This window comes from Onychostoma macrolepis, chromosome 21, assembly GCF_012432095.1.
Source record: "Onychostoma macrolepis isolate SWU-2019 chromosome 21, ASM1243209v1, whole genome shotgun sequence".
Taxonomy (NCBI): Eukaryota; Metazoa; Chordata; class Actinopteri; order Cypriniformes; family Cyprinidae; genus Onychostoma; species Onychostoma macrolepis.
Window position 1 is genome coordinate 27233410 of NC_081175.1, and position 22364 is coordinate 27255773.

Sequence of the window (22364 nt, forward strand, 5' to 3'; positions counted from 1 at the left end):
GCAGCATTTAGTGATGCAGATTTATTAAATAATTATTAAATAAAATTTTAAAATATAAAAACTGAAATGGTATTTTTTATGTGTATTCCAAGAATATTTGTTTTATTTACTTAGAAACTTGGAGAAATCATTTTTACAGTGGGTTTTTTTTTCCATGTCAAATATTAAATATTTCAATTAGTTAACTTTTTACTTGTCAATATTTACATTTTTTATTTTATTTTATAACTTTAAAAAAAAAGGAAAAGAAACTTGACAAATGTCTCTACTCAAAAGCATTATAGAGCCATGACTTTTTAAAATTGAAATAATTGTATTTATTAATAAGGTCAATTATATTATTCCAATCTACATTTAATTAAAAAAATGTGTGTATATATATATATATTTATATATATATGAAAATGTCATCATCCATGAAGATATACTGTGTGTTTTACTGTGCCTAGTCGTATGGATGCGTGTGCAGCTGTGTTTTGTGGCTGCTGGTGTTGTGTGATGGTGGAGATTATGTGGTGTTACCTGTGAGGCCACAGCCGAGTGTCGGGGTGGAGTCTGGGTAACGTCAGCCACATTCGTTTGACAGGAAGCTTTTTATATTGAAGCAGATGAAAAGTGCTGATATCATTAGAATATCTTTTCACCAGCAGCATGTTCCGTCCTGTAAAGCGTCTCTGTGTCAAAGTTTGACTTGTTTTTGTATTCAGTTTTTGCGTAATTTATTTCATACCTTTCATTGTCATCATGAACAATGAGAAAAAAGTACAGTATGAAAACACTGATCACACGCACTAGAAATGCTGCTGAGAAGGAAGGAATCAGTTAATAATAATAATTATTATAATAATGTATTGTTTATTATTATTATTATTATTATTAATGATGATGATAATGTATTGAATCATTATCATTTATTTAATATGACTAAAACAATTATTACATTTTTAAATATTTGATTTTTCAAATTAACAAGGAAATGCACAATTCATTTATTGTTAAATTGATTTTCAAAAATGATTAATAAATCCATTTTAAATACAACTTCTAAATTGCATTCGCAAAGACATTTGGCAATTGTTTTTTATTAATTTGCTATTCAAGTAAAAAAATATGTGTCTTATATGTATGCAATAACACACAAATATATTTACCTTAATTTTTGTCAAGTATTTTTATATATATATATATATATATATATATATATATATATATATATATATATATATATATATATATATATATATATATATGTCAGGTCCATAAATATTGGGACATCGACACAATTCTACCATTTTTGGCTCTATACACCACCACAATGGATTTCAAATGAAACGAACAAGATGTGCTTTAACTACAGACTGTCAGCTTTAATTTGAGTATTTACATCCAAATCAGGTGAACGTTATAGGAATTACAACAGTTTGCATATGTGCCTCCCACTTGTTAAGGGACCAAAAGTAATGGGACAGAATAATAATCATAAATCAAACTTTCACTTTTTAATACTTGGTTGCAAATCTTTTGCAGTCAATTACAGCCTGAAGTCTGGAACGCATAGACATCACCAGACGCTGGGTTTCATCCCTGGTGATGCTCTGCCAGGCCTCTACTGCAACCGTCTTCAGTTCCTGCTTGTTCTTGGGGCATTTTCCCTTCAGTTTTGTCTTCAGCAAGTGAAATGCATGCTCAATCGGATTCAGGTCAGGTGATTGACTTGGCCATTGCATAAAAGTCCACTTCTTTCTCTTCAAAAACTCTTTGGTTGCTTTTGCAGTATGCTTTGGGTCATTGTCCATCTGCACTGTGAAGCGCCGTCCAATGAGTTCTGAAGCATTTGGCTGAATATGAGCAGATAATATTGCCGAAACACTTCAGAATTCATCCTGCTGCTTTTGTCAGCAGTCACATCATCAATAAATACAAGAGAACCAGTTCCACTGGCAGCCATACATGCCCACGCCATGACACTACCACCACCATGCTTCACTGATGAGGTGGTATGCTTAGGATCATGAGCAGTTCCTTTCCTTCTCCATACTCTTCTCTTCCCATCACTCTGGTACAAGTTGATCTTGGTCTCATCTGTCCATAGGATGTTGTTCCAGAACTGTGAAGGCTTTTTTAGATGTCGTTTGGCAAACTCTAATCTGGCCTTCCTGTTTTTGAGGCTCACCAATGGTTTACATCTTGTGGTGAACCCTCTGTATTCACTCTGGTGAAGTCTTCTCTTGATTGTTGACTTTGACACACATACACCTACCTCCTGGAGAGTGGTCTTGATCTGGCCAACTGTTGTGACGGGTGTTTTCTTCACCAGGGAAAGAATTCTTCGGTCATCCACCACAGTTGTTTTCCGTGGTCTTCCGGGTCTTTTGGTGTTGCTGAGCTCACCGGTGCGTTCCTTCTTTTTAAGAATGTTCCAAACAGTTGTTTTGGCCACGCCTAATGTTTTTGCTATCTCTCTGATGGGTTTGTTTTGTTTTTTTCAGCCTAATGATGGCTTGCTTCACTGATAGTGACAGCTCTTTGGATCTCATCTTGACAGTTGACAGCAACAGATTCCAAATGCAAATAGCACACTTGAAATGAAGTCTGGACCTTTTATCTACTCATTGTAATTGGGATAATGAGGGAATAACACACACCTGGCCATGGAACAGCTGAGAAGCCAACTGTCCCATTACTTTTGGTCCCTTAACAAGTGGGAGGCACATATGCAAACTGTTGTAACTCCTATAACGTTCACCTGATTTGGATGTAAATACCCTCAAATTAAAGCTGACAGTCTGCAGTTAAAGCACATCTTGTTCGTTTCATTTGAAATCCATTGTGGTGGTGTATAGAGCCAAAAATGTTAGAATTGTGTCGATGTCCCAATATTTATGGACCTGACTCATATATATATATATATATTCGTTTTTTAAATATTTTTAGTATTATAATTTTATGACTTTTTATATTTAATATATAGTCTACATAGTTTGTATATTTCATTTATTTTAGTTTATGTAGTTTTAGTTATTTTAGCACTTCAGTTACTAATTAAATGAAAATTGAAAAATGTTGCCTTGACAACTAGCTAAAATAAATTAAGTTCATTTATGATTTTAGTTATAGTTTTTAGAATAATGTAGAATTTTTGTCTTAAATTTGTAATTGTAAAAAATGTATTTAAATAACATTGTACATCAATAATGTAATGATCCAGTGCCGCTGGTTACCAGCATTTTGTAAGAGTGTTGTATGTTTAGTGTGTGTTGTGGAAAATGTGTGTGTTTCTGCATGGTGTTAGCAAGCCAAATCAGTGTTTTGACATGTTGCTGCACGACACAGCAAATCTCAATTATTGTCTCTCTGTGCTGTTTAAAAGCCTTAATGTAATAATTGTGTGTCTTGTCTCGGAGCAGACGGTCTCTCAGGATGAGCGCTCGAGCGCGGGCCGCTTCCCAGGGTTCCCTGGAGGAGCCGGATGACGAGGTGGTGCCCTACAGCGATGACGAGACGGACGAAGAGTTACAGTCCGAAGATGATCTGGATCGCAGCGAAGACCAGCTCCCAGAACCAGAAGCCAGACCCGCGCCTGCCGCCGGTGAGCTTGAGGACGGATCTGCTGTTAAAGTGTTCTGTCAGCACTTGTTCTGTGTTCTAATTGTGATTCTCTTCTCAGAGCCCAGCTGGACCATCCGAGCGAATGACAGGGAATATTGCAATCAGCCCCAGTTTAAGAAGAAGGTCTTTCTGTGCATCAAGAAAAGCAAATATTCTGTAAGTGAATCCATTGTTGTTTTTAGTGAAACCTGAAGTGCCTGTTTGTGCACTACCAGTTTGGAATAATTCAGATTTTTGGAATGTTTCTAAAAGAAGTGTCATCTTCTGCATTTATTTGATCAAAATACATTAAAAAAAAAAGTGAAATATTATTACAGTGTAAAATAACTGTTTTCTATGTGAATATATAGTAAAATGTAATTTATTTCTGTGATCAAAACTGAATTTTCAGCCTCATTACTCCAGTCTTCGGTGTCACATGATTTCCCACTGCTTACTAACACTTAACGCTCGCATGCTGGATTTTTCCACTGTTTACACCACAAACAGTGACTGTTTGAAGCGGGCAGGTGTTTTCATCTTAAACTAAAGGACCATGAAAAGTGAAACTGTACTTTTACTATACCATAATCATAATTTTGATATACGTTTTCTTTTATACAAGCTTTACAATCATTGTACGAACTGGTCAAACCAGCGTTCAGATTAACATTAATTTTTAGTTTTCTGAGAAAGGACTGTATCTGTTTTTCTCTGTCAAATGTTTAATTTGTAGTCAGATACATCACGAATCAACTTTGAATTCACCTGAAAAACAACAACCATAACTTCACACAGTTTAGCTTCAAAGGTGACATTTCTGTGTATCGATTACACTCATGGTTCATAGTTCTACTCATAGTGACTTAACAAACATTGCAAGTCAATCCTAGTATTACACTTCAGTCTGAGATGTTTATATCTTTGGAAACACCTCCAGGAAACGCCAGAAAATTAAAACACGTCATGTATTTTGTTTGCAATTAGTGTCTTATCTGTTCTGTTGTGTTAAATAACTCAAGGCTTGGCCTCTATTATAGTCTAAACTGAGAGTTTTATGGTAATTTTCTTACATCATTTACATGTTAAACACGCAACAGATCCGTTCAGAATGGTGGAGTTTAAGATCTTTGGTATGACAATTATCTAAGACTGGATAAACTGAATAAGACTCGAGGTTTGTCGTGTATCATGTGTTCGGCGTGAGATTTAAGCAGCGATGACTGGATTTGTCTTGTGGTTGAACTGTTACCCTATGAGAGCAGATATAGATGTGTTGTGATTTACATTTATGGAAATCAGTTGGGTTTGGCAACTAAAATTTTGAATGAGAGCGAGAGTAAAAGGAACTGAAATAGAGAAACTGAAAAATAGGAACTAAAATAGAAAAACAGGCAAATGAACTGCAGAGACACATTGAATCAGAATATGTAACAGTGGTACTGAACCTATGGACGCTTGTTTCTGCCATGGGATAAATGAAAAAGAAAGGAATTTCGACTTTTGATGTCACAATTTAGGCTTTTTTTTTGTTTGTTTGTGTCTCTCAATTTTGAGAAAAGAGGTCAGTATTCCAAGATAAAACGTCACAATTCACTTCATGATTATTATTTTTTAAAATCTAATTCTCAATTAGTCAACTTGCAATGACTTATCTTAAACTATATCAGTGCCTTTGTTTTGTCTCGAGATGCACACCAGTAATGTTTTTTCCTAAGCACAATTATAAAAATTACTTAAATGTCCTAATTGAACTATGGCCTAATCCTGGTTTAGTCTAATCCCTGTCTGTGAAACCGGGCCATAAACTCATAATTGTGAAAAAAAAATTCAGCATTGTGAGATTGTCGCAATTATGTTTACTATTCTATTCTATTCTATTCTATTCTATTCTATTCTATGGTGGAAACAAGCTTCCATGAAATCCTTACCCAGATCTGAAGACAAGCTTTTATTTTGTGTCTTGTTTTTTGATAAAAATTCCTAAAAGTTTCAAATGTATTTGTCTGCTATTCCAGCCTCATAATTCAGAAAGCTCCTGAGAAACTAGTCTGCATTATTTCACAACTAACAAGCTTTAAACTTACTGAAGAGCCTTGGGTTACATGAGAAGCCATTTTCTACAAAGTCTTGTTTTACTGTGAAATATTGATATATTGTTTCACATTCAGCAGGTAATGATTTATGTAAAGCATATCTTCATTGTGATAGTTCACAATTCATTCCTTTTGGGATGAGAACTTGCAAAAATTAAGACTTAATGTTTTACACCAGTTTGGTAATAACTTGAATTTCTTTTCATTTTAAGGGCAATGCAATCAAGACCTACAAATACAACTTCTTCACTTTCCTGCCGCTGAACCTGTACGAGCAGTTTAAGAGAGCGGCCAACCTCTACTTCCTGTGTCTGCTGATCCTGCAGGTATAAACCCACAAACCTCACTCGGTCAGGATCGCAGAATAATGGCCCACAGGCTGATCAAAGCATATGAAAGCATTTGTGTTGCACTGATAAATTGTGTACAGTAAGATATTTATTATTTATTTATGACAAATTTATTATTTATTATTATTTATTACAAATGTATTATTTTTATTAATTATTTACATCTGTTGCTCAGCATATATATGTTGATATAAGTATGGGAAATATAAAAAACAAAATTATAGAAGGAATTATTAAATCTTTTTAAGAAAAACAGGCTTGATTTCAGTTTCATGTTGTCATTTTATGAATCATATGAACATATGGTATGAACTTCCATCTGTTTTCATATGTCAGATCATTAAAAATATATGAAATATAAAATAGATTTATATAAAACTAAATATATTTTGTTTTATTTATATAAATAAATAACAAAATAAAAATAATGAATTATATCTTTCAAAAATAATATGTGTGTGTATAATGTACATCTCGAAAAATATTTATTAAAATATTTTATTCATATAATTATTGAAAATAAACACGGTATATATGTCAGATCAATAAAAAAATAAAAGTGTATATTATATGATAAAAATTAATTATATAAAATTTATTGATATAGTATTGAAAAGGAACAGGGTTGTTTTTCGATTTCGTGATGTTTTATGAATATGAATCCATGTGTTTGAATGTGTCAGATCATTCCTGAAATCTCCACGCTGCCGTGGTACACCACCCTGGTGCCGTTAGTGCTGGTGTTGGGCATCACCGCCATTAAAGACCTGGTGGACGACCTGGTGAGTCCCTGCATGTGCTTTCTGATGGCATGGTTTTGTTGAAAAGCAGCCATTAATTGTCATACCGTGCTAATGGTTTCTGTCATCTGATCTGCGTCTCGTTGAAAGGCACGACACAGGATGGACAAAGAAATCAACAACAGAAAGTGTGACGTGCTGCTCAATGGCAGGTGAAGACTGAACTTTAATCCGCTTTAATACTGAAGTGCATGAGATTAGTGCTCATGTTTGTCAGTGAAAAAAATTACGTAAACGTAAGGCTGAATTCTCTTTCTTCAGGTTTGGAGAAACCAGATGGATGAACCTACAAGTTGGTGACGTGGTCAGACTAAAGAAAAACGATTTTATCCCGGTGAGTTATTTTTAAATATCTTCCCTTCCCGTTAAGATTTTTTTATTTTATTTTATTTTATTTATTATCCATGTGCCATTTGAGTGTTGTCTTCATCTGTTGTAGAGCATTTATTCATTATACAAATATAAATAAAAATATAAATTAAATAAAAATTATACATTAAAATAAATAAAATTATCTGTTAAATTAACCTTTTTTTTTCTAAGAGACTTGTAGGTTTGCCATATGCCATTTTAAATACAAATTATATATTTAATGAGATACACTTAAAATAAAATAATGCAAATTAAAATATTTAATTGATATGGCATATATATATATATATATATATATATATATATATATATATATATATATATATATATATATATATATATATATATATATATATATATATATATATATATATATATTAGAAATATTTTATAAAATCTTTAAAATTTTTATTTCAATATTTTACTGTTTAAAATATTATAATATTAGTGAAATATACTTGAAGTATATCACATTATTGTCTATTTTAAGAAGGGCCTGATTGAATTCTGCTTGTTTCTGGGCTTTTCCCTAATTTTATGTATCCTAATTATTAATAATTTGATTGTTATTACTTTACCTTGAATATTCATTTGGTTTCATGTCATGTTTATGCTCCATTCTGCATTAGATTTTTTTAATTTATGTGTTTCTTCACCCCTCCAGTCACTTCATTCATGCGTTTGATGTCATTTTTAAGTTGGTTTCTCATTTTCACCTGTGTTTTGACCTCACGTAGGCCGATATTCTGTTGTTGTCCAGTTCAAATCCCAACAGTCTGTGTTATGTAGAGACGGCGGAGCTCGACGGGTAAGAGACGCATTAAACACACAACAGACCATACGCCAGTTTAAGCCTCTGAATCACACTGTTGCATATTTCCACACTTTAGACAAGTATTTAATCACACAGTGCCTATTTTTATGATGATTTTTTTTACAGTAGTCATAATTGACTTCTTGTGGTCATAACTATACAACCAATTTTGCTTGCATGAATCAGTTTTAGTGTAATTTGATGACTTCATGTCAGCATTACGAACGGTCATTGAAGTGCTCGGACATTGATTCATAACGGGAGTTGTGTAATGGATTTGTTCTTTGTCTCGTATAGTTCAGTGCAAACACAATCGCTTTATTTTGTTTTCTTTACGTACAAAAGAATCATAATTCAGGTCCTGGCTTTGTTTGTCTGTGAATTTTTGAATAGTTTCATTAATATTAACAAATTGAATTGATTATGTAATATTTGAATGCTTTATCTTAAGCGTTTTATACTTCTTTTTTTTTTTAAATGTAAGTCTTGTTTTAAAAACGTGAAACCTGAAGTATTTCACATTAGTCTGTATTCAAAGTTTTTATGGATCCTAATTGTGAAACATCTGATTGTCATTACACACACTTGAATATTAATTTGCTGTCATGTTTGTGCTTGCTTTTTCTCCAGTTTTAAAAACACAACTAAAACACAACACATTTTGTCTTTTACATTCAATAGAATCATAATTCAGTCCCTGTGTTCGTCTGTCTGTTTAAATTGTTTCCTAAATATTAAAATATTTAATTGATATTTATATATTTTATAACAATTTTATTTTCATTAATATCTTTTAATGATTAAAATATTATAATATTAGTGAAATATCTACAGCAAGAGACCATAAATTAATGAATTTCACTGTGTTCATAGATCCTAATTCATTACACAGCTTAAATATTAATTTGCTGTCATGTCATGTTTATGCTTGCTTTTCCTCTGTTTTACATTTTAAAGTGTTTTTACATTTCATTTGTTTAAATACACTTGCTTAATATTGTTTTTTACATACAATAGAATCATAATTCAGTTGCTAGGTCTGTCTGTCTGTGCACCTTTTCCCTTTAACATTTTAAATATTATTTTTAATATTTTATAAAAGCTTTCTCACTTTAAAAGTCTTATATTAATGTTAAAAGTATTATAATATTGGTGAAATGTCCTCTGCAAGCAACTTAAAGTTGAAATAAAATATAAAAATTAAAATAAATACTGGATATAAAATTAAATAAAAATGCTAACACTTCACAATAATGAATAATCAGGTACTAATGCCTAAATTAATACTTAATTTATTACATATTATTACATACTAATGATTATTAAAGGTGTTAACTAATTATGAACTAACGAAGGGCTATCCTTAACTACGACTGGAGTCATACGGATTCATGCATGAATAACGGCAGCCTTAACTACATGTTAGTACATGTTTGATAGTTAATGCATTAATTAACATTTATGGGTAAACTAAATCAAACAGCCTCTTTAAGAAGGAATAAGAAATACTCTGACTTTGAAATTAATTTATATAATCATAATTTGAGCATTTGACATCTTCAGCTTTATCATAAACATTATTGGGTGGAAAAGGATTAGTTGATCCTCCTCATCACGTGTAGAAAATACTAAATATACTAACGACTGATCTTGTCTGTTTTATGTTCTTCTCTTTCCCTTTAAACTCACCCCCTATTGTGACTTATACACGGATTAATAAAAAAATTAAAACCCAAAACCCACAAAGAACATTTGTAGAACAATTCCTAAAGAAATGCTCAAACTGGGAAGAGTTCACTGTCCATCCAGACACAGCCGTGATGATCCTGATCTGAACATCCACACAGCATCTCTTAACCGGGCTGAATACTCACTGTGTTAGCACATGTGTGTTTGATAGAAAGCACAACATAAATCATGAGCAGAGTTTATTAAGTAGTTAACAGTGAATTCATTATGATTGGGCCCCTCAAGTAAAGTCATGTCAAAATCGACTTTAACAAGCCATTAGTTGATGTTAGTATATGGGTAGTTAATAAAAAGGTGACACAATGTGAGAGTGTCCTCCTTATTCCTTACACCTCCAATACAACAAACAATGATTTTTAGTTGTTTTATTATTTATTTACATAATTTCACATATATGGACTCAAAAGAAAGACCAAACATAATGTTACCTGTAAAGAGACACAGAACAGAAGGTCAAATATTTCACATCCAGAAGCTCAATTACTGTTAATTACTGTACATAACTTTATTATGTACAGTACAGATGACATTTATTAGATTAAAATATCGACATTACCGTAACAACAAACCTTCCGCGCCGAGCGAGCGCGCCACTAATGAGTGTCCCACCAGAAACAAACTTATGTAAATAAAACAACTAAAAATCATTGTTTGTTGTATTGGAGGTGTAAGGAATAAGGAGGACACTCTCACATTGTGTCACCTTTTTATTAACTACCCATATACTAACATCAACTAATGGCTTGTTAAAGTCGATTTTGACATGACTTTACTTGAGGGGCCCAATCATAATGAATTCACTGTTAACTACTTAATAAACTCTGCTCATGATTTATGTTGTGCTTTCTATCAAACACACATGTGCTAACACAGTGAGTATTCAGCCCGGTTAAGAGATGCTGTGTGGATGTTCAGATCAGGATCATCACGGCTGTGTCTGGATGGACAGTGAACTCTTCCCAGTTTGAGCATTTCTTTAGGAATTGTTCTACAAATGTTCTTTGTGGGTTTTGGGTTTTAATTTTTTTATTAATCCGTGTATAAGTCACAATAGGGGGTGAGTTTAAAGGGAAAGAGAAGAACATAAAACAGACAAGATCAGTCGTTAGTATATTTAGTATTTTCTACACGTGATGAGGAGGATCAACTAATCCTTTTCCACCCAATAATGTTTATGATAAAGCTGAAGATGTCAAATGCTCAAATTATGATTATATAAATTAATTTCAAAGTCAGAGTATTTCTTATTCCTTCTTAAAGAGGCTGTTTGATTTAGTTTACCCATAAATGTTAATTAATGCATTAACTATCAAACATGTACTAACATGTAGTTAAGGCTGCCGTTATTCATGCATGAATCCGTATGACTCCAGTCGTAGTTAAGGATAGCCCTTCGTTAGTTCATAATTAGTTAACACCTTTAATAATTATTAGTTTGTGATGAATTAAGTATTAATGTAGGCATTAGTACCTGATTATTCATGTACCCTTATTGTAAAGCATTACCATAAAAATTAATTAATATAATATAGCAATGAAATATATTTTTTTCATCATTTCATGAAAGAGGGTGGGAGTTGGTTTTAGTGCATCTTTTTGTCAAATGACTTTTATTAGTGTAGTTTCTCATTGTTTGTCCAGAGAGACGAATCTGAAGTTTAAGATGGGTCTCAAGGTGACAGACGAGCGTCTTCAGGAGGAGAATCAGTTGGCCCGGTTTAATGGTGAGTACTGTTTACAGCTATTATAGGAGAGTCTGACAGACTTGGACACAAAACAGCAGGTAATTTGTGTGCGAGTAGTTGCTTGATTGTGATTTTACATGCATAAACACGTGTTAGCCTTAAACCAGGTGTGGCCCTGGTTAGTTTAGTGTCTTCACTAAAATCAAAATGCTGCAAAATGAGTGAGATTTAGAAACCAAGCAACTGGCAATGTTAATGTTTCCATGTAGCCATCCAGAGAATTTGCAGTGCAGTTTCTCGTTTTGTGTCTTTCTCAGCCTTGATCATGTGCGAGGAGCCCAACAACCGTCTGGATAAGTTTGTGGGAACGATGATCTGGGACTCTAAGAGTTACCCGCTCGACCTGGACAACATGCTGCTCAGAGGATGCAAGATTCGCAACACAGACGAGTGCCACGGCCTGGTCATATTCGCAGGTCCGTTCACTTCGCTGACCGACACACTCTCACGGTCACAGTTCGGTGTGTGTTTGTGTTTGTAAAAGCAGCTGTGATGTTTCGTTCTACAGGAAATGACACTAAAATCATGAGGAATGGAGGGAAGACCAGGTTCAAACGCACCCTGATAGACAAACTCATGAACTACATGGTCTACACGGTCAGTTAAACACAGTTCACTGATATTTGACATTTTACACCCACAAGTCATTTATAGATTTTATTTGACATTTTTTATTTATATTTACAGAATTGTATTTATTTATATTATTTATTATTTATTTATATTGCTATTTATTAGTGTTGTCAAACAATTAATCACGATTAATCGCATCCAAAATTTAGTTTGCATTATATATGTGTGTGTTCTGTGTATATTTATTTATATATATATATATATATATATATATATATATAAATACACACACATACAGTATATGTTTTGAAAATATTTACATATTTATATTAATATAATTTATATTATAAATATATTTAATATCTAAAAGAACATTTTTCTTAAATATATACATGTACGTGTTTGTATTTATATATACATAATAAATATACACAGTACACATACATTTATTATGTAAACACAAACTTTTATTTTGGATTAATTGTTTGACAGCACTACTATTTATACATTGTGTATTTATAGAGGTTTGTTTTATTGCTTTATTTATTGTTTATTATTATGTATTTAATTGTTTTATTTACAGAGAGTCCAGTTGAGTTTATATTTAGTTATACAAAGTGATTTATAGAAGTGTAATTCATTTACTTACAGAGAATGAACTTATACAATGTATTTATTTTTATTTATAATGCATTCATATTTTTTATTTATCTATTATTTTGTTTATAGAGAGAGCATTAGAGTTTTATTTTATTCAGCATTTTTATTTTGTAGAGTGAATTTATAGTTTATTAGTCTTATTTACAGAGATAGATTTTGCTGCTTTTATTTGGTAATTTTATTTTTAATTGTATTTATTTATAGAGTACATTTTATATTGTTTATCTATATTTATTTAAATCATTATTTATGTTTATATTTTCACTTATAAGTGCATATATAGTTTATCTATTATTTTTGTGTGTAGAGAGTGCATTTTTCTTAATTGTATTCAGTATTTATAGAGTGAATTAATAGTTTTATTTAGTAATCTTATTTATAGAGAGAGCATTTATAGAATTTTGTTTATTTTATTCAGTATGTTTTTTTATTTTCAGTTGTATTTATTTATAGAGAGTGCATTTACATAGTTATCATGGTTTATTTTATATTTGTATTTTTACTTTACAAGTGAATTCGGATTTGTTCATTCTTCTTTATATTCATAGAGAGTGCATTTATATATTTTTATTTATTTCTAGAGTACATTTTAAAGAAATTTTTATTTATAGAGTTTTTTTTTAAATGTATTGTACATGGTATAGAATTTAAAACATTTCTTTATATTGACCATTTGTTGAATTTTATTTATTTGTCATATTTATTGTGAAAGTTTTATATACTTGTTTTTATTTATAGGCAATGCATTAAAGGTGCAGTAGGAGATCTTGGAAAATGCTAACTTTAGCCTGATAGTACTGAAAGCGAACGTCCCACCCTCCCTGCAATCGCCGTCCAAAGCCACGCCCCCTGAGCACAAATAAGCTCACAGACCGAATACCAGAGACAAAATTAAATTAGTACAATAGGCTACATCAACGGTTCCCAATCCCAGTCCTCGCCATGATTCCAGTTCGAAGCGAGCATATATGTTACATACAACGGGGATTAAAGTGTGTGAGATGTAAATTTAAATAGTATTTATTTACAGAGGTATATTATGTCACACTTCACACTTCTCTAGTAAGATTCGTCTGTGTGTGAAGACGCTGCGCAGTGCAAATCCGTGAGTGAATGTTCCGAAGTGAAATAAACTTCAACGAATGTTCGCTGCTCAGGGAGTAGGGAGCAATGAACACTGTGTAGGGATCATATCAATCGGAACACCGTTCATGCACGGAGCTCTCTTCTAACGAGTTGGTAATCTGAATCAGGTGTGTTAACTAAGCGAGACATGCAAAATATGCAGAGCGGGGGGGTGCGAGGACTGGGTTACATCATGTGTCATTCACCAGTGAGAAAGCTTTATAGAACAGTTAGTAAAAGTACTACAATACCAGGATGGAAGATCGGGTTGTTGATGTTTGCCTGCCATTCTCGCTCTGTCTGCAATAGCGTACGTGAACGCGCTGATAACGTATCCTGTCTGTGCGAACAGGGTGCGCAGAGGTATGCAAATACATACTTTGACAGGCTGGTAGGAAAGCCAATTAAAACGCTCGAACCGAGCGTTTTGATTGGACGTACATTTCTTGGTCCTACGCCTTCCACAGAATATATAAATATAGATAAATACATTTAGACCACTTAACTTAATGATTGCTATCGGGATGTGAAGAGACTTTCAACCAGCATAACAAAAAATGTTTCTGAAGACAATCACCTATTGCACCTTTAATAGCCTAATAATACAATGAAGTAAATCCTTTCTCATCTTGCACCCTAATATATTCTCATCTCTGTCTGGTTCTGCTGGTAGATCTTTGTGATGTTGGTTTTGATTTGCTCTGGTCTGGCCATCGGACACACGTACTGGTACGAGAGCATCGGCTCTAAGGCCTGGTATCTGTTCGACGGCCTCGACCACCCTTCATCTTACCGAGGCTTCCTCAGTTTCTGGGGCTACATCATCATCCTCAACACCATGGTGCCCATTTCTCTCTATGTGAGGTACGACAGCAGCGTCTCCTCCACTCTCTGAGCACACAGATGGCATTGTTCTTCAGATAACTCACTGGTTCTTGTTCTCTCAGCGTGGAGGTGATCCGCCTGGGTCAGAGTAAGTTCATTAACTGGGATCTGCAGATGTACTACGCTGACAAAGACACGCCAGCCAAAGCCAGAACCACCACACTGAACGAGCAGCTGGGACAGATCGAGTACATCTTCTCTGATAAAACCGGCACGCTCACGCAGAACATCATGGCCTTCAAGAAGTGCAACATTACAGGACGCACCTACGGTGAGACAAACCACCGACCTTGCTTTTAGAGGAACATTATAAGCAAGCTAAACCTAGAAATCCTACTCTATCTGATTTGGTATATGCCAGTTTCTAAATATTCAACATAATCAAAAGTTGTTGTACACAACAGTGCTATCATAGCTAAAACTAAAATCATATGAAAAACATTTTAGTTGCTTAAAATAAATGGAAAAATGAATGGAAATAAAATAATATATATAAGAAGCTAGTTGCCAAGGCAATATTTCTCTTTTTTTTTTAGATGCAGATTATTAGATTATTTATTTATTTATTTATTTATTTAATTTAGATTAATTTAATGTACTGAAATAACTACAATTTGAATAAAAATGAATAAAATCTATACAGACATTTGTTTACATTTTTTTTTTTAAACTTAAATTTACAAAAACAAACAAAATTACTAAAATTTTTAAGATTAATATGAATATGTAAAATATAAAAATAAATTAATTTGAAATATTTATAAAAAGTATAATAGTGCATTCTGTCGTCTGATTGATTCTTTTTTTATTAAGTAAAAGTCCTTTTAGTGTAATTATACAAACATTCACCTTCAGCTCATGATTCATGTGTCTTTTTACAGAGAAATCTGATTTTTATAAAGTAAATGTAAGAATAACTTTGATATTGTTAGTAAGATTTCAAAATGAACACTTACTGGTCTGAAGAAACTTAGGTTTACTTGGTCATCCAGATATCATTTCTCAGAAAAAAGTGAATATGATCACCAAGCTTTTGAGGAACGTTTATCTGTTCTTATCTCTCAATCATCATTGGATTGCATTGCATTATATGTTTTGATTATTTAAATCTCATCTCACGAAGACATATTATTGGAGATATAGAGTGACGAATGATATTTATATAATTTTATGCAAGTATCTGCTATACTGGTAGAAACATCTTTTTGTCCATATAAAATCATCATCGGCACCAAATTGCATATTTTTGCTCAGTTTGGGCCTCAGAATCAAAAAATTAAAGTGATTTTTTTTTTTTTTCTCCATATTCTCGCTTTATCATACTATATGAGCCATAAAAGCCTGATGTATAAAATTTCACTTCAATAAACTGTGAAATTTAACCACTTGTTATTGAGGTTTTATCTGTCAAACCAGTAGATGCATTTAAATGAAGTATGAAAAGAGCTGAAGCAAGTGTTGAATGATTTAGATTTGGATGAGTGTCAAAGGCGTGTCATATGTCTGATCGGATATAATCCTTGGTTTATAATGGTTTATATGAGCCCAGCTCACAGCCCTCACGTTTGTGTTTGTGACTCCAGAGACGTGTGTGTGTGTGTGTGTGTGACTGCGGGGTGCCTCAGTCTGTGACTGTGGGAGAGATTTGAGGCTTTAGTTTCACACAGGTCAGGTTTCTGACCTGAATGACTTTAAAACACGCTGACACTTTCGACCTTGCCATAGAATAACTTGATATCATCTGTTTTGTGCTTTAATAGCGCTCCTTTTCCTTAATTACATCACATTATTAGAGGCTATTACAGTTGCTCATGCTTATAAACCTCTAACAGTGAGTATTAAATGAGTGACTCGTATTTGAGACGGCTTAAGCTAAAAGGTATCTTGAGACGTCTCATTCCACGCTGTCTGCACTCACAAGTGTGCTTTAGTGCGTTATCTAGTGCTATTCAAAGTGCTATTTTTTAAAAAGTGTTATTGCTTTAATAATTCAGTGAACTAAATTAGCGTAAAAATTGACAACGTTCTGTGTTGATCTATAGGTGATCCCACCAGTGCAGATGGTGTGGCCATGGACCATGGAAAGGTACGTATGCTGAATGCATTAGTTTTAATTGTTTACCTATTTATTTTATTATTGTTCAAATAGTTGATATATTAAAAATTACATGGTAAATAAATGTACAGTGCCTTGTGAAAGTATTCATACCCCTTCATTTTTTTCACGTTTTGTTGCTGCTTTATGTTAAACTGCTTTAAATGACTTTTTCCCCACATCAATCTACACTCCATACACTATGATTGTAATGCAAAAAACAGGTTTTTAACATCTTTGCAAATTTATTAAAAATAAAAAACTAAAATGATTCCATTGCATAAGTATTCATACCCTTATCTGGGACAGTTGAACTTTAGCTCAGGAGCATTCATATTGCTTGTATATGTTACTACACTTTGAGTGAAGTTAATCTGTGGCAAATTCAATTGAATGGGTATGATTTGGAAAGGCACACACGTCTTAATAAAAGGTCTAACAGCTGATAATGCATATCAGAGCAAAAACCAAGCCCTGAAGTCCAAAGAACTGCCTGTAGAGCTCAGAAACAGGTTTGCGTCAAGCCACAGATCTGAGGAAAAGTTCTGAAAAAATTCTGCTTCATTGAAGTTTCACAGAAGCATGTAGTCTCTGTTACCCTTAATGGAAGCAGTTTGAAACAACCAGGACCCTTCCTAGAGCTGGACTCCTGGCCAAACTGAGCAACTGATGGAGAGAAGGGCTTTGGTTAGAGTGATGACCAAGAACTTGATGGTCACTCTAGTTGAGCTCCATGATCATATATGCAGATGGGAGAAACCTACAGAAGGACAAACATCACTGCAAAACTCCACCGATCTGTGCTGATGTGTGGCCAAACTCAATCCTCTCCTCAGTGAAGACACATGAAAACACACTTGGAATTTACAAAAAAGCAACTAAAGGACCCTCAGACTCTGAGAAACGAGATTTTCTGGTCTGATGAACCTTAATACCAAGCATCATGTTTGAAGGAAACCAGCTCTGCTCATCAGCTGCAGAGTAGCATCCCAAAAGTAAAGTGTGCTGGTAGCAGTCTCATGCTGTGGGGCTGTTTTTCATCATCAGGGACTGAAGGACCCGTCAGAGTGGAAGAAAAGCTCAATGCACCAAAAATATTGAGAGAGCCTTAATGAAAACCCAGTCCAGAGCATTCAGAACCTCAGACTGGGCAGAAGGTTCACCTTCCAACAGGACAATGACCCTAAGCACAGCAAGAGTGGCTTATAGACAACTCTGTGAATGTCCTTGAGTGACCCAACCACAGCCTGGGCTTGAACCCAATCAAATATTTCTGTAGAAACCTGAAAATGTGTACCCCCATCCAACCTGACAAATGAGAGGTGAAGAGTGAGGAGAAGAATGGCAGATAATAGCCAAATGATGATGAGCTAAGCTTGTCGCATCAAACAAAAAGGACTTGAGACTATAAAGGTGCTTCAGCTAAATATTTAGTTCAGGGTATGAATACTTATGCAATGTACTTATTTCAGTTTAAAAAAATAAATAAAAATTTTAAGAAGTTGTGACAATTCTGTTTTTGCTTTGTCAGTATATCAATTTGATTGATTTTATTTTATATTTTTTATTTATAAGGAGTACATTTGTATAGTTTTATTGATAGACTGATTGATTAGAGAGTATATTTACAGCTTTTACTGAGTGTTTAACATTTTATTGATTAATTGATTGATTATTATTTGTATTTATTGAGAGTGCATTTATAGTTTTATTGATTGGATTAATTTTTTTATGTATAGAGTACATTTACAGTTTTGCTTGTTTGTGTTGTTTATTTATTATAGACAATGGATTCGTAGGATTTTATTTTTGTTTATAGAGACTACACTTATCTATTTTTAATCATAGAGATTGCATTCATAAAGTATTTTATTTTTTTATTTTATTTATATAGTTAAATTTATTTATTAATTTTAGAGAGCGGATTTTATTTATAGAGAGTGCATTTATTCATTTTATTTATTTATTACGAATTCAACATATGTCGTCATTTTTAAGTTAGCCTTTAAAGCTAATAGCTTTTACTTAAAATGTTTGATTGGTCACTGATATTCATTTCACTTTCTCTCTAATTTTTACTCAGCCTGTGGATTTCAGTTGGAATAAACATGCCGAAAAGAAGTTCGAGTTCGAAGACCATTTCCTCATTTCCTGTATCCGTTCTAAGAAGGATCCGCAAATACTGGAGTTCTTCAAACTCCTGTCCTTGTGTCACACCGTCATGGTGGAGCATAAAGGGGGTGAGGAGACCAACACGATCATTATCTGCTGACATTATGCAATAATAAACCATTCACACAGTAATGCGAGCATGTTTGCTTTCATCTCGGAATTATTTAGCTTTCTTAATCCTACTTTGTGTACTATCTGATCAAATGAGCCAAAAGAACATTCATGTACTGCAAAAGTTCATTCATGTATGCATATTTTCTCTGTGTTCAGATGAACTGGTGTACCAGGCCGCGTCTCCTGATGAGGGAGCTCTGGTCTCGGCCGCGCGCAACTTTGGGTTCGTGTTCCTGTCTCGAACACAGGACACCATCACCATCTTGGAGATGGACCATGAGGAGACCTACGAGATGCTCGCTCTGCTCGACTTCAACAGCGACCGGAAACGCATGTCCATCATCTGTGAGTCCGGCTCTTTCCGTTCTTCACTTCCTGTCTGTCAGTCGCCGTCGTCTGTTTCTAACTCTTGTGTGTGTTTGTGTGTAGTGAGATTTCCAGATGGTAGAATCCGTCTGTACTGTAAGGGCGCAGACACTGTGATCTACCAGCGACTGGATGCCAATAGCAAGAATAAAGAAACCACGCAAGAAGCTCTGGATGTGAGTACCAGTGCAATTAATAAAACCATTAGCATATGTTAATGAGGTTCAGCATGCCATTGTAAATTAAAGGGACAGTTCGGCCCAAAAATAACAGTTTTGTCATGACGTTATTTTTTTTCCCATTGAATGCAAAGAATTTTTAGAGAATGTTTAATGGAGAATTTTTAAATTACATTTAAAATTTTTAAATGTGTCAAGCTCCAAAAAGTAGAAGAAACACTATAAAATAGCATAAAAGGACTCCGTGTGACTGTAATAAAAGCAGGGTTATTATATTTAACTAAAACCATTAAAAAAAAAAAAAAAAATTGAAATAAAATGAACTTTAACTGGAATAAAATCAAATATAAAACAACTTAAACTTGTTTAGCAAGGCATCATTTCTCATTTTCATTTAGTTTAACCTGATGCACTAAAACGTAAAACTGAACTAAAAATTAATAAAACTAATAAAACACAAAACAAAAACATAAGAAAATGCTAAAATTAAAATGAAAACAGAAAAACTATAATAGTATCTCATTGGTACTAAAATAATCCAGTCTCAATTGACATAGGATTGCTTTTTGTGAAGAACAGACTGTGAAGTTGATGCACCATGTCAGATTTGATGGCATTGACGCCAATGATAACTTAATAATTCAGGTTTCATTTTACTGACATATTATAGTCAAAGGTTTTTACAGAGGGGATTTTGGATCTCTCTTTTTATTACTCAATAAATCAGCAAGTATTGTCAAAAAAAAAGACATTTTCACCACGTTTTTAGGAATAAAATTAGGAAAATTATATATAAACAAACCCCTCAGTAAAAACTTTTAGAATGTAGATAGAAATAAAACTGTAAATTTTGGTGTATGTATGTGTTGCTGAAGTTGAGAAAAAACTCCTTTAAACAAAAATGGCCTTTAAAGATATGTATTCTAAATGAAATGCAAATAATATGCAATAATAAAATCGAATTATATGTGTACAAACCCCTCAGTAAAAACCTTCAGAATACATTTAGGAATAAAACTGTACATTATGGTGTATGTATGAGCAGCTGAAGTTGAGAAAAAACTCAATTTAAAAAACGACCTTTACAGATATGTATTGCAGTTGAAAAGCAAATAATGTGCGATTTAATAAAATCGAATTATATATGAACAAACCCCTCAGTAAAAACCTTCAGAATACATATAGGAATAAAACTGCATATTTTGGTGTATGTACGTCCTGCTGAAGTTAAGAAAAAACTCATTTTGAGAAACAGCAATTAAAAATTATGTATTGTAATTGAATTCTACAGATGCAAATAGATAAATTGCAATAGGATAAACAATTAAATGTTTTCTTTCCTCTTTTCTGAAACAGCACATTATTAAAAGCCAAATAGCCCAAAATCTCTCATATATATTCCTGTGGTGTCTTGCCTTAAAGTAGAACAATAGCATGGATTGTGTGCTAAACGGTTGTATTTTTCTTTCAGATCTTTGCGAACGAGACTCTGCGAACTCTGTGTCTCTGCTATAAGGACATCAGTCAGGCGGAGTATGACGCCTGGTCTCAGAAACACCAGGCTGCCAGCATTTCGATGGGGGACCGTGAGGAGGCTCTGGACGTGGTGTACGAAGAGATCGAGAAAAACCTTCTGGTAGGGAAATAAGAAAGGAAAATCAGTATTCATTTCAGGGACGTGACTAGTGATAAATTGATATATTAGTCAGGCTCATTAACCTGCCAGTGTTTGGCTAATTACTACTGGCTGATAACAGTTTCTTTGGATAAAACGGTCTGCTAAAAAGTCTGAGAATAATGTAATATGCTTAATGTTAAAATCTTTTCAAGTAAATTTCAGGTTGATAGTGTTTAAATTAATAATTTAAATTTTGATTAATGATAGTGTTAAACAATGATAGTGTTTAATCAAATTTCAGCAACTTTGTGAATGTCTGATTTGTTAAATTGTACAAAAATATTTTATATCAAATGGTTTGCCTTTGAGATATGTTATGTAAAGTTTGTTAATATTAGAAAATCTATATTTCATATTAAATTGAAAGAGCTAATAAACCTAACCTATTATATTATGTATGAAATATCTAAAATATATTTTATATTGCATTATACATGTAGTATTACACTTTTGGTATATTACTCATCCTACAAGATATGTGCTAGAATCTATATTCTTAATTAAAAAGTCATATTAAATTTATAAAAAATAATAAATAAATAAATATTATATTTTGTACTATATATTTAGTATATCAACCAGCTTGCCAGATATAGTTGTTTCTTAAATTTGGAAAATCTATATATCATATTAAATTTGTTAATGTGCTAATCATTCAGTTAGCTCATTCAATGTGTTAATAAAACCTTTTATACTTGTATAAAAATGTATTGTGTATTTTATATTATGTATTTAGTAATGCACTTTTATATTAGATTTCTCTCTCTGTCTCTCTCTCTCTGTCTCTCTCACTCTGTCTCTGTCTCTCTCTTTAAATATATGTGTGTGTGTGTGTGTGTGTGTGTGTGTGTTTGATGAATGTGTCATTTATATTTATTGTTTCAGCTGATTGGAGCAACAGCCATTGAAGATAAACTTCAGGACGGTGTTCCAGAAACCATCGCAAAACTGGCCAAAGCTGACATCAAGATCTGGGTTCTGACCGGAGACAAGAAAGGTGAGT

The 22364-nt window shown here is 33.1% G+C and overlaps 1 protein-coding gene across 1 annotated transcript in view; it reads left to right on the forward strand.

Moving 5' to 3' along the window:
* The window catches only part of atp8b1 (ATPase phospholipid transporting 8B1), a 42131-nt gene that overhangs the window by 10462 nt on the left and 9305 nt on the right, over window positions 1-22364 (forward strand). Inside the window, exons 2-19 of the mRNA XM_058759214.1 lie at window positions 3408-3589; window positions 3668-3765; window positions 5897-6010; window positions 6718-6816; window positions 6925-6986; window positions 7096-7168; window positions 7944-8014; window positions 11411-11493; window positions 11772-11930; window positions 12023-12111; window positions 14546-14736; window positions 14820-15028; window positions 16800-16843; window positions 18936-19092; window positions 19295-19483; window positions 19568-19680; window positions 21155-21319; window positions 22247-22358. Coding sequence (XP_058615197.1) covers window positions 3421-3589; window positions 3668-3765; window positions 5897-6010; window positions 6718-6816; window positions 6925-6986; window positions 7096-7168; window positions 7944-8014; window positions 11411-11493; window positions 11772-11930; window positions 12023-12111; window positions 14546-14736; window positions 14820-15028; window positions 16800-16843; window positions 18936-19092; window positions 19295-19483; window positions 19568-19680; window positions 21155-21319; window positions 22247-22358 — 2197 coding nt within the window. The 5' untranslated portion in view covers window positions 3408-3420. The remainder of the gene's footprint in view (window positions 1-3407; window positions 3590-3667; window positions 3766-5896; window positions 6011-6717; window positions 6817-6924; window positions 6987-7095; window positions 7169-7943; window positions 8015-11410; window positions 11494-11771; window positions 11931-12022; window positions 12112-14545; window positions 14737-14819; window positions 15029-16799; window positions 16844-18935; window positions 19093-19294; window positions 19484-19567; window positions 19681-21154; window positions 21320-22246; window positions 22359-22364) is intronic.